General features: G+C 39.2%; 1 protein-coding gene across 5 annotated transcripts in view; it reads left to right on the top strand.

Annotated features, from left to right (window-relative positions):
• Positions 1–13,892, top strand: part of ZNF385D (zinc finger protein 385D) — a 1,296,755-nt gene that overhangs the window by 1,062,351 nt on the left and 220,512 nt on the right. For all 5 annotated transcript variants that reach the window (XM_049629860.1, XM_049629861.1, XM_049629864.1 and 2 more), the window contains one exon: positions 10,669–10,808. In XM_049629860.1, the coding sequence (XP_049485817.1) occupies positions 10,669–10,808 (140 nt within the window). The remainder of the gene's footprint in view (positions 1–10,668; positions 10,809–13,892) is intronic.

The raw sequence follows: 13,892 nt of genomic DNA, 5'->3' as shown, positions 1-13,892 counted from the left end.
CTGGGCAGGTGCATTCTCTGCCTTCTGTCTAGCAATTTCGCCAGTCCTACTCCGTCTTCCTCAATGGGCTAAAGATGGTCGAGGCTCAGGCTTAGACCCGGCCTCTTCTACACTTTCCTAAGGAAATCTTTTCCATGTCCATGACTTAATTTCCTACCTGACGACTCCAGTGCTTGCTCAGAGTGAAATCCACTTAAAACCTGCTTCTAAGCAGTAGTCCCTCTTATCCAATGCTACTTTTCCACTTCTGCTTCAGGCTCATTATGGCAAAAACTTCCTCAAGTCAACTTAATAGCTTCACCATCTGCATAGTAAAAACACTACTTAAGATAAATGAAGGTGGTGTGCAATTCTTATTTAACTCATTTTTTCAAATGTTTACTTATTTTTGAGAGAGAGAGGAAGTGCATGCACACACAGGCACGTGGAGAGCAGGGGAAGGGCAGAGACAGGGAGACAGAGTATCCCAAGCAGCCTCCATGCTGTCAATGCAGAGCCTGATGTGGGACTCGAACTCACAAACTGTGAGCTCATGACCTGAGCCGAAACCAAGAGTCACACACTTAACCAACTGAGCCACCCCGGCACCTCTTATTTAACTCATTTTGATGGTACTGGGAGAACACACTAAACCGTTTAAGCTCAGGAGATGTTTCATTAATACCACATTGACTACCTATGCACATTGGCTAGAGCTGGGACATGTTACATATAAACGTAACACAATTATGTCATGTGGGAAAAAAACAAAAACAAAGGGAAAAAACAAAAACAGGAGGGAAGATATTTATCAGGCTTTGGAGGAACACATGCCCAGCACCATTGGCATAGCAAATTTCATGCAGGCAAGTCCCAGTTGAAAGTCACAGATCGTGGAAAAGCAATGCCAAGTAACAAGACTTCGGCATCATCTTTTTTTTCCCTCTCTAGAGTGAGATGACTAAAGCCTAGACATTATGAGCAAAATTACCCTGAGAGACAGATGTAGCTAGGCAGGTTTAGCTGCCTACATTAGCTGGATTTCCGCACTTGGCTATTAGTGAAACTGCATTGTGAGACACTTTGTTTCATGAAATAAAAGCTTTGTGATAGCACTCTCAAAGATTATCAGATATTAATAAACATTCATTTGCCCCAGGACTGACCCTTTTTGCATCCTCGGTTTGAAGATGTGGTATCATTTTTATCCAAAGCACTCATTATTCATTACTATTGATTTCAGCATTAAACATTTTTTTAAATTAGGTTTCCCTTTGAGTACTATCATCATTGATCACACATGAAGATTCATATTGGCCGTTGTCTTCTCCAGGAGTGGTCAAGTAATCCTTTCTGGTATGATTGCAACAGTGTCTGCCTTCTGACAGTGCCCACATTTGGCTCTTGGAAAGTTCTCCCTAATTGCAGAAGGAGAAGAAACGAGGACAAAGCAAGACTTTCTCTCTTACCAGCAATGCATTCTGAAACAGACTATACCAGGCAACTTATCTGTAAATTACTCATCACTCAAAAATGTCAGCATTTCACTGTAGCTGTAATGCCAATAGAACCTTCTGTGATAATAGAAATGCTTTCTAATTGCCATATACAACATGGTAGTCTCTATCCTCATGTGACTATTGAGCGTTTAGATGTGGCTAGTGTGACTGAGAAAACTGAATTTTTAATTTTACTAATTTTTAATTTAAAGTAGCCACACAGGGAGCACTGGGTGGCTCAGTCAGTTGAGCGTCTGATTCTTGATTTCAGCTCAGGTCATGATCTAAGTCAAAGGATCAAGCCCCACATCTAGCTCAGTGCTGAGCATGGATCCTGCTTAGGATATTCTCTCTCTCTCTCTCTCTTTCTGTCTCTCTGCCCTTCTCCCCACTTGCATGCTCTTTTCCTCTCTCTCTCTCTCTCTCAAAATAAATATTTTAAAAATAAAAACATAACATAGCCATACACCCTAATGACTACCAAGTTGGACAGCTTGGTACTAGAGCATCTTTATTATTACTTATAATTTATTTTGTGAAATTAAATGTTGGGAAATTCCTTGTGAGGAATTGGTACTGAATTGAGAGGAATTTTTCAGGCAAAATCTTTTGACTTCTTGGGAGGAGGTACTTGTCCTGAGTTATGCACCCTTTGACAGAGGGGCTAAAATACAGGGTTAAAAGTCTAAATCTCTTAACTCTGGCATTCCTAACAAAATCTCCTCTAGTGTTTCCCAGGCACCAGAAATTGTCATGAAAGTTAGTTAAATAAATGTGAGATTCAACTTTTCTTCTAGTGAAGACTTGACTCATGATATTGGCAATGAGATAATAACTTTGTCATTTTTTTTTTTTTAATTTTGGTCATGGTGTTCACTGACAGTGACAGAGAAAACAATGTTAGCTAGTCCTTTGTAGGTTCCTTCCAAAACGAGTTTTGAGGTGACTTACTGGGCTACTTAAATACCACACTTAAGATGAGTAAATGAAGAATTTGATAAAGGGAAAATACAGCTTGCTCACATGTGTTTTCTGTCATGGTTAAAGATGGAGTTCTGACCACTGACTTGGGCTAATGTTTCTGAATCAGTGTTTCCAGAATGATGCTCCAGTTGCCCTGACTCATACCCCCATTCTCACCTCATTCCCCTCTGTGGTCAATCAAGAACAGGATGTGAGCTGAGAGCCACCATCCTGTGTGGCTTAGTGCTGCCACTTGCCTTGTGGATCCGAACTTGCTTTTAACATTTGAATTGACCTGCCAAGGACAAGTCACTTTAGGCCAATGAGGACCTTCATCCTGAGGGAGAAAGTGCTGGGTCAACTTTCCCAAACCTAGTAGGTAAATCAACAATGTAAACAGACGAAATGAAGGCAATAAAAGAACAATGGTGACCAAATCACACTAAATTCATATTTTATTTCAAAATAAGTTTCTAGTTTTATCATTCACTTGGGAACCATATTTAAACAAAGATCAAAACTGAGTGGGAGTTGGGATCACTGTGTAAGGAAACATAGTAAATGTACAGTTTTCTAGCCAGAAAGTTGAAAAATCATCACAACATTGTATTACCCAGCCAACAAGCTTGAGTATTTGAGAGGCAGTAACACAAAGGAATACAACAAACACATATTTATTTTTCTGATTTGGCAAGTAGATGTTAAAGAATGCAAACTTGAGGGCTTTTGAAACATATTTGATATGATATGCATGGCCTTCTGGATTCTTTCTCAAATACAGGGCAGTGCCAGGATGTTCCCATGGTAGATAAATATCTGTGATAAATACTGAATATTCCCTTATCATAGCCTTTACAAGGAATGTAAATCAAAGGCTTGATTTTTTTTTTTTTTGAGTAGCAATAAAAAATTCAAGATTTCTCATTTTAATGCATTACGTCCAGTTGCTAAGGAGCTGGCTTGCCTTATATGGCAAAACTGACTTTGTAGAGTGTTTTTGTTGTTGTTGTTGTTGTTATTTTGTTTGTTTTTGTGGTTGTTTTAACTTAAAAGCTGTTTGCATCAGTGCTTTGAAAATTGTTCAGGTCCCTACTACTCACAACAAATTCCATTTCTTACCCGTGTGACTTTAGGTAAGATACTTTGCTTCCTGGAGCTTTGGCTTTTGAGTTTGTAAATTGAGTATTGTAATAGATACATAGAAGAATTGTTGTGCATTTTATTCTTTTTTTTATATTGTTATTTTTTTAAGTTTTTATTTAAATTCCAGTTAACGTACAGTGTAATGCTAGTTTCAGGTGGACAATTTAGTGATTCAACACTTCATTCAACACCTGGTGCTCATCACAAGTGCTTCCTTAATCCCCGTCACCTGTTTAACCCATTCCCCTCACCCACCTCCCCGTCTGGTAAACATCAGTTTGTTGTTGGGCATTTTAAAGGAATTAACGGAGAGCCGAGCTACTCCATGCAATTACTCAATAGGTTTATAAAATGTAGCTATTATATTCTCTACCGTTGCTCACTCCCGCCCACCTGGCTGGCAGATTTCACTAACCACAGCACTCCATGGCCAGTGTTTTGTGTCAAATCAAATTTTACCTTTATGCCACAATCCATCATTTGTGTTCCAGTTCATGTTCTTGGGATCAGATGTAAATTTCTTGCCTACGGTCACATAGACCCCAGAATTCCTAGTGCACCTTTCCATTCCCTCCTGCGATGGATGGAATAGTGTTTCATGTGTATGAAAGTAGTTGCTTCACAAGTAACTACTTAGGACTTGGTATTATATAAAATGCTCTTGATGTTTCCCTGTTAGGCATGAACATTCTGAGTGGTTTAGTAGTTTAATCATAGGTCACTATTGAAATATATATATATATATATATATACACACACACACACACACACACATATACATATACATATATATACACATATACTATAGTTAAGTGTGTATATATATACACATACATATAATTATTTAATACAAAAATTAATATGCATATATTTAATAAATAAAAGTATATAATTAAATTTGTATATACACGTGTGTGTGTATATATACACATATATATAAGGAAATAAGGAAATAGATACTATAGAAATTATTTATCCTATCAGGAAATCAGTTCTGAAGCATACACTATTTTGAATATTTAATAGCATCAGCCCTTGATTATTTTGAACTTTGGTTTTATCATTTGGAGAAATGAAAGATTAACTAGTAGGTTAAGCTGTCAGGCAGAACATCTGTGATTGATAAACCCTGAATGGATTAAATGCAGAAGTTCAAGGTTAAAGTCTTATATTACAGAAAGAACACTGAGCACTCTGATGGAGCATTTCAGAATATTGATTGACAAAGTATCCTCTTGTGAAGACTTTCTTTCTGCAGGGATCAAAATAAACAAAGTGAAGGATAGGAACATGCTTTTAAAATTGTCTTGATTGACTGCTTTCAGAGACCCCGGTTTGTGTCTTCAGGAACTTGGAAAGTTCCTTTGCAATTTATTAGGTTCATTAAAACATATATGCCTCACCCAGTGAGCACCAATATCGGGCAGGCATTGTGCTAGGCAAGGTATATATGTTGTCTCTAATATGATAAGCTTCAAGTAGCAACCAGTGTCTTAGAATTCCTCTGTTTCTGTATGAATTATTAAAACAGACGTTTCCAAATTTATATTTTCATTTGATTTTCAAAAATGCAAACATTTGAGGTGCACATGTATTACTCTGCCACATAATCTTTATTAAAAATACTCTGATTGGGAATGCAAACTGATGTGGCCACTCTGGAAACCAGTATGGAGGTTCCTCAAAAAACTAAAAATAGAACTACCCTACGACCCAGCAATTGCACTACTAGGCATTTATCCACAGGATACAGGTGTGCTGTTTCTAAGGGACACATGCACCCCCATGTTTATAGCAGCACTACCAACAACAGCCACAGTATGGAAAGAGTCCAAATGCCCATCGATGAATGAATGGATAAAGAAGATGGGGTATAATTATAAAATGGAGTATGACTCGGCAATCAAAAAGAATGAAATCTTGCCATTTGCAACTACATGGATGGAACTGGAGGGTATTATGCTAAGTGAAATTAATCAGAGAAAGACAAATATCATATGACTTCAGTCATATGAGGACTTTAAGAGACAAAACAGATGAACATAAGGGAAGCGAAACAAAAATACTATAAAAACAGGGAGGGGCATAACAGAAGAGACTCATAAATATGGAGAACAAACTGAGGGTTACTGGAGGGGTTGTGGGAGGGGCGATGGGCTAAATGGGCAAGGAGCACTAAGGAATCTACTCCTGAAATCATTGTGGCACTATATGCTAACTAATTTGGGTGTAAATTTTAAAAAATAAAAATTAAATTAAAAAAAAAATAAAAGAACTCAAACATTTCAGTTAAAAAATACTCTATTAACAAATAGGTCGGGGCGCCTGGGTGGCTCAGTCGGTTGAGCGTCTGACTTTGGCTCAGGTCACGATCTCGCGGTCTTTGAGTTCGAGCCCCACGTCAGGCTCTGGGCTGATGGCTCAGAGCCTGGGGCCTGCTTTGGATTCTGTGTCTCCCTCTCTCTCTGCCCCTCCCCCGTTCATGCTCTGTCTCTCTCTGTCTCAAAAATAAATAAATGTTAAAAAAAAAATAATTAAAAAAAAAAATAGGTTACTTTAGTATTTTTTCAAATTCACAAGTTTGTACTTTTGTAAATATACAACTGTCTTGTGAATAGACCAAAGTGATATTTAGTGTTTGCTCTATAGTTCAATTCTAAATTCTAACAGAAATAAATATACAAAAGGCACAGAGGAAATTTTGTGAGCTTTAATGATTATCTTATTTACTTAATACTTTAATGTCTAACATTTGATACTCAATGATTTTTTTAAATTTTTTGACTTTAATGGTATGTTAGAAATTTGGTATATAGAGAGATTAACTGCTCTGAATTCAGAATAATTTGTTCAGTTTAATTTGTTAAGCCTGTGTACGTTAAAATTTCCTAGGCTTTGATATATATGTTACTAGACATATATACACAGAGTTTCAAATAAAAAAGGCATGAACTTAACATTTTTTCAGTCTCTACTCATGGAGGTTTCAAAATGCTTTCCTCAAATTAAGAGTACCAATATTTCCAGAAGTGTGACATTCCAAGGAATGAAGTGACACTGTTGGTAAACAGTAACAACAAAGCTACTCTTTTTTTTTTTTTTTTTTTAAGTATATGTATTTATTTTGAGATGGAGGGAGAGAGCACACTCAAGAGCAAGAGGGAGGGGCAGAGAGAGAGAGGGAGAGAGAAAAATCCCAAATGGATTTTTCAGCATTGGGCTCGAACCCATGAACCTTGAAATCATGACCTGAGCCAAAACCAAAAGTCAGACACTTAACCAACTGGGCCATCCAGGGGCCCCACGAAGCTAGTCTTTTTAACGTATAGAAATGCCTACAAATTCATTAGGTATTTTAATGCTTATTATTGTTAAGACAATTTCATAATAAGGAAAATAATAATAAACGTATATTTGTATCCTAAATGCAATAGTTTCTATTAAAAAAAATGAAGACATGAAATCGCTATCTTCTCAAGGAGAATATTTTAATCTGCTTTACAAACGAAATACATTTTATTTGCTGATTTTGATTTTGCGATATTGCAAATAATATTCTTGCTGCTGAGCCTGTACAGATTGGTGCAAGGACATATTTCAGGACTTAGCCAAATTTTAAAAGTAGAAATGTTAGTCACAGGGGTGCCTGGGTGGCTCAGTCGGTTAAGCATCTGACCTCGGCTTGGGTCATGATCTCACCGTCCATGAGTTAGAGCCCTGCATCGGGCTCTGTGCTGATAGCTCGGAGCCCGGAGCCTGCTTCAGATTCTGTGTCTCCCTCTCTCTCTGCCCCTCCCCCATTCATGCTCTGTCTCTCTCTGTCTCAAAAATAAATAAACATTAAAAAAAATGTTAGTCACAGATCATTTTTAAGAGGTATCTTCAATTTTGTTCCTCAATATCAACACTATAGATTTAGAAGCACGAATCTATTTTAGAATAAAGCAAGTCTACATTTCACTTAGACTCACAAATAGTTATGCCCTGCTGTCCAAGTTCTTCTGGAAGTGGACTCGGAGACTTTATTGGGGAACATCTTCTGTGAGCAAAGAGGCATGCAGGATTGGGCAGTGGGAAAAGTTGAACTGTGATGCAGTCACAACGGAGGCCTCCTTCTATCCTAGATGGTATGAGGAGGTCTGGAACTGAAATCAGAACTTCACAGTTGTCTTGCCTTGAGGCAAAAGGGAGAAGGCCTGACGCCTGTTTTAATCAATCCTTGCACTCTGGAGGAGTTTGAGCTTGGGTGAGGCAGCACCCAAGAATCTCAGGTGTGAGTCCTCAGCTCCCAGCGCTCCCAGCTCTCCCAGGAGCTGGGGAAGGGGGTGTGGAGGCACACCACAGCATCCACTACACCTGTGTTTGCATAGCCAATAGCCACAAGTATGCAGTCACATGTCCTCTGCTTTCCAACAGTCCTCTTGGTTTATTAAAACAGATAGGAGGAGATGGATTTAAATAGTTTGGCTAGGTTCCCTACATGTTATGACTCTTCCTTGATATTTTGTATCCCCTACTAAGGAAAACCCAGTGGCAACATTAAGAGAAGGTCTTGAATCCTTCCTCTCTCTTAAGTGTAAATGAAATACGCATCTTGGGGGAAGAGAGGTAGGAATTAACTTTACCAAGCAATCAACCAACTATGTGCCTCTTACTGTGCTGGATAAAATAAATAAGCTTCAACTGTCTCTTTAACCTTTTTGGATATCCTGAACTAGAGGGGGACTTATAATGAAATAATTACAAAATATGTTCCTGCTGAATTGCATTCTTGTAATTATAAGAATGGAATGTTTTGATGGAAGCTACATTAACAGCTAAGGAGTTTTCCAACTTATTTTTTTTCCCTAATGATATTATGTTAGTCCTTACCTAATTCCTGATATTTTTAAGCTCAAGCACGGTGATGGATGTAGATGAATACCTTTTGCAAAGCATGATGTGTCACTCAGATAAAAATCACATGAAGTTATTTATTAAAGCTCATTACTATTTGTGGACTTGTTAAACCATGTCACTGATATTCACCAAGGCATATTTTACGTTGAGTTTTCTGAAGAGGTGCTGACCAAAAATTTATTTTGGTTCTTTAACTTTTTATCGAAAGAGAAATTCTTAGCAATACTACACTCAAGACAGACCTATCACCAAAGTTTTATGGGTGCTCTAAGAAAGTTTAGACACCCGCACTCAGAATACTAACAGGTGGACAAGAAAACAAGTTTATGTTGTGCTTTGGTGACTGTAGACTTGTTATTTTTTTTGCTTTTATCTGTGTTTGTTTCAACATCTGCCCTCCATTTTCTGGCTTGTACTACTTTTTATTTTAATTGGTTTGCTGATTCAAACTTGCTGTGTTTGGCCTTGCTGTTGTTAAGCAATATTTTAAGAGGGAAGTGAAAAAGAGTGGGAAAAATACTGGTTTTGTTAATTTGGCTCCAGCTGGTTTTATACCTGGAAACAGGAGAGTTAATGGTTTTTTGGTATGGTTAATTAAATCTTGTGCTGATGGCTTCTGTTGTAGGTATTAAGTCACCCGCCTTGTTATTAAGTCATCCACTGGTCTAGTAGGGTTAGATTTGCCATCAGGGAATCATTTTTAGAATGTTTACCTTGTGTTCAGGTAACTGATTGAGGACAGGATGATGCTCGGCGTCCAGCTGACCAGAGAGTTGATTGTGAGATTAAAAAAAATTTTTTTTTTCTATTTTATGTTTATTTATGTTTGAGACAGAGAGAGACAGCATGAGCAGGGTGGGGCGGAGAGAGAGGGAGACACAGAATCCGAAGCAGGCTCAAGGCTCTGAGCTGTCAGCACAGAGCCCGATGTGGGGCTTGAACTCACGAACTGTGAGATCGATCATGACCTGAGCTGAAGTTGGGGCTTAATGGACTGAGCCACTCAGGCGCCCTGATTGTGAGATTTTTAAAGGTTATTCCTATGGGTCTCACTCTACTTTGTTTTGAAAACAAAATGGCAGGCAAGAAAGTGGTGCAGACATGGGCCTCTCCTGTCTCATCTGTCTCTTAGAGTTCTTTTCCGTGAGAAAGGAAAACTCCCACTGTATTTTGTTTTCCTAATGCTTCTTGGATTTTCACCAGCAGGTTTTTACAGTCTGTTGCTTGCCTCTCAGATTAGAAGAATGCTGGCATATTTTAACGGTTTCCTAGGATTCAAACAGCCTTTAATTAACAGCAAATTGATGTTTTGGAATGTTACCAAAATATGGGAGACTGAACACTGGGATGTGCTTCTTTCCTTCCAGCTTCTGAGTGCACGGAGTCCTCTAACGGGGAGTGGGGGAGAGGTGCTCCTTTGCAAACAGCTGGTTGACTACTAGTATGCAAAGGGTGTCTTTGTTGGCATGATATTCCCACTGCTTGCTCATTGGTGGCCTTCTAAATTCCACCTACTCACGACTGGGAAGGAGGCAGGTAGTCCTTGAATGCTCAAAGCTGCGGGGTGCTCAACAGTTCAGGGACTGCTTGGTTTGTAGCTGGGTTCACTTGTTTTAATCTTCCAGTTGCCAGGGCAGTAAGGTATGGCTGCCTGTCTTTGTGGTTAAGTTTCTTTTCCATGCCAAGTTCATGTTATCTTGCTGCCAGAGTTTTGGACATGCTGGAAAAGAGCAGTTCTGTAAAATAATCGCTTAGAATTGATGCATATTCTGAGCAGAAGTTAGTTTTCAAAGAGGGAGGGCATTGCAGTGGAGGGTGTTCCTTCTGAATCAAGGGGTTTCAGTGAAGGGTTTGTTGCTGATCCAACCCAGAGCTTTAGGCAGGAAAGGAAGGATAGATTGGGGAGCATGAAATGTTTGAAAGGGTAACTGTTACCTACACAACCACGTAGTTATATCTGAGGAGGGGAAGGGAGAAGCTCAGCTGGCTCCCTCCGCCTAATGGCAGATCTGCTCATTGGCCGGTTTCCAGTTGAGGTCACTACACTCCATGGCCTGTTTTCTCCAGTAACCCACAAAGCCGGCCTTTTGGGCTCAAAGGACGCCTCAACGTTTTTTTGTTTTTTGTTGTTTTTTTTTAACGTGCATCATGTCCCTGATGGCTCCCTTTGCTCTCCTCTCTGCAGGTGGTACATGCCAGAGCCCTGCTCTCCCAGCCCTGGTCCGTCCACCAGCCCCTCCTCTGCAACCTTCGCTGGATATCAAACCCTTTCTTCCCTTTCCTCTGGACACTGCTGCGGTCAACCTCTTCCCCAATTTTAATGCGGTAAGTCTCAAGGTCAAATTTGCATATGTCACCGTGGTAAGTGCCTGGGGTGCGTTTTTTGTTGTCGTTGGTTTTCTTTTTTGAGAGGGTTATTTTATTTTTTGAGCGAATGCTCATATACATTATTGTGTTACTTCTCAAAGGAGAGTTTGCTGCAGCGTCGTTTCAATACAATATTGGAGGCTATGGGGTTCCTTTTTATAGCTGAGCCTTTGGGATTTGTTATGAACAATAAATTCATTTGGCCACAAGGTTGTAACTTCGGTGCAGAACGGAAAGGGGAGAAGTTGACCCAATAGCCATAAGACTAGTCTTGATTTGCCAGGGCTGAGTCAGTCACTACTGTTGTCTTACTGTATCAACAACAGATAAAGTGAATTATATGAAAGCCACTAAGTAGCTGGCTGCTTGGTTACGTAAGGTCTCCAGAACCAGGCTCCTTCAAGGGAAAATTAAAAGAGGTTTAATCTGGGGCGCCTGGGTGGCTCAGTTGGTTAAGCGTCCGACTTCGGCTCAGGTCATGATCTTGCAGCAGGTGAGTTCGGGTCCCTCATCGGGCTCTGTGCTGACTGCTCAGAGCCTGGAGCCTGCTTCAGATTCTGTGTCTCCCTCTCTCTCTCTGCTCCTCCCCCACTCACGCACTCTCTGTCTCTCAAAGATGAATAAATATTTTAAAAAATATTAAAAAAAAGAGGTTTAATCTGATTGCATTGGTCTTGAGTTCATGTCTCCCCTTTAGTGTCTTTCTGGGTAACACTGACGATTCCATTATTTTGTTGGCATTTAGCTAAATGAAAACCTAATGAATTTGTTATAGAGAACATTATAATTCAAGTAGATGTCTAAAAACATAAACATGTCCCTTCTATCTGGATCCTGCACTTTAATTTTCAAATCTGTTGCCACTTTTCTGATTGAATAAAGAGGACCCTGATAATCACAATAATGATACATTCCATTTGAAGAGCACTTTTTTCCTCCTTAAAACAACTCAGTGTTCTGGTAGTGGGAGTTTTTTGGTTTTTGTGTGTGTGCTTTTTCCTTCCTGCCTTGTCACAGTTGCTCAGTTAAGTCTTTCTTAAATTGCTTTGTGTTTTGGACTTTGTCAGTGGCCTTCTCAACAAACTCAATGACTTACTTGCTTCTATTTTCACTCTTAGCATGTCTTTATAAGTTGACAGATTTCTCATATTCATCATCATCTCTTTTTGTACAAGCCGTGAGAGAGTATTGTGATGATGAAAATAGAAATAAGGGTTGAAAAGGTTAGAAACCAGAAAGTGACTTTTTTTTCCCCCCTAATGTCATCTGGTTCAGATTTCAGCAGTTTGTCATAATGCAGGTTTGAGCTTATCAATGACAATGACGGGATGTGTCAACACAACCAAAGCAAAGAGGATTAAGATGGGAGGTCACTGAATGCCCAGTGACCTAAATAATACAGATTTCTTGTTGTAACATCTTGTTCCCATGATGAAATTTTAAAAACTTTCCCACAATTAGATCATTCTCTTTCAAAAGACACAAGTGGGTCTTGTTTTCTTTAATAATACTTCATCAGGGGGACTTTGGTCATGCCAGTGAGAAGGTATAGTTATATGCTAGTCCTTGCTAAAGGGCAGGGGACAATCAGCATGATCACTTTGTTCTTTTAGGGGTGAGGGATTTTCCATGGAAATCTTACTTTGAAATTGATGGAGCATAAACGGAACTGCATAAAGATCATGTTTCCAAAGTAGAGGTTTCTAATCCAAGGCATTTCAAGAATACTAGAGAAAAAAATTGCTCAGCATCAAATGCTCTGGTTTTTTAAGTGACCACACAGAAGTCCCCTGGGTTCCCTTTCTCTGCTCCTCTGTTAAGTGGCTTCCTGGCATAGTCTTGCTTCCCAGATACCCGGAGATGATCCATCAAGGTGCTTTACCTGGCCTCTGAGACCACTTGGCATCCTGTCAGTTCGGTCTCATGTCAGCTTTAGAGCAGTTGAGGTGAAGTTCCTGGAAGGCTGTAAAAAACTGGGCTTTAAACTTGCGATTTGCCAGTTGAGAAACATTAAAAGCAAAATGATTAATTTGATGGATGGAAGTATTGTTTGTCATAAAAAAAAAATATGAGTGATATGCTCAGCTATTAGACACTGAGCAGTCTCTTCATCCTCTTGACTACTGTTTCCTCCTCTTTAAAGAGAGTGGACCTAATACTCTCTTCTTTTGGGGATTATTTCATTCAAATATTTGAGTTTTTGTGGCAAAGGAGGCATTGTATGATGGTCAAACTGGACCCTGCAACTAGACTGACTACATTCAAATCTCAAAGTTGCTACTTAACCATCAATACGACCTTGGGTAAGTGACATAACCCCATATATCTCAATATCTTCATCTGTAAAATAGGATTAAAAATTAACCTACTTCTTAGGCATGTGGTAATGCTTGTGTGGGTTAAATAATGGAGAACACCACTCGACCCACAGCAAGCACTATTTGAGTGATACATAGTATGTTCATACATAGCCTGTAAACTCTTGTTGGTTTGAATGTGGCAGTTCATTGACTGATTGCAAAAGTTTGACTTGATTCTTTTTCCTCTATGATGAATTTTGACTTATGTTTGTATTTGCTCCATTTAAGGGGACCCTCTGTTGCTGCACACCTTAAGTTATTTCCTTTCAGTGCTAGTCAAGCAGCAGCCTAGCAAGGATTAAGCCACTCCTTGCTTCATACTGAGGAGAATGGTTGCAAAGCCCATAATCAGGTGGCTTTGGACTCAGAGTTAGTATAGAGCACTTCTATAACTAATAGCCTGACTTCTTGATTTTGTAGCAGGTGTGAATCTCAATCCATGAATTCAGGATGTATGAAGCATAATTTTTTTATGCAGCAAATTGATTTTATTCCTGAATCAAAAGCCCATTTTATAATGAAGGGAAATGCAATTTAATTCTGTTTCAGGGTGTGCTGTGGTTCTGGAATCTAACAGGCTATCCATCCAGCCCTTGGTGGGAAACTACCTCTGTTCACTAAGCTCTTTATCCACATAGGCATTCATAGATGGTCAGCACCTGTTTAGCATGGCTGTTTAGGC

This window comes from Panthera uncia, chromosome C2 (assembly GCF_023721935.1).
Source record: "Panthera uncia isolate 11264 chromosome C2, Puncia_PCG_1.0, whole genome shotgun sequence".
Lineage (NCBI taxonomy): Eukaryota > Metazoa > Chordata > Mammalia > Carnivora > Felidae > Panthera > Panthera uncia.
This window is presented reverse-complemented; position numbering and strand designations above follow the sequence as displayed.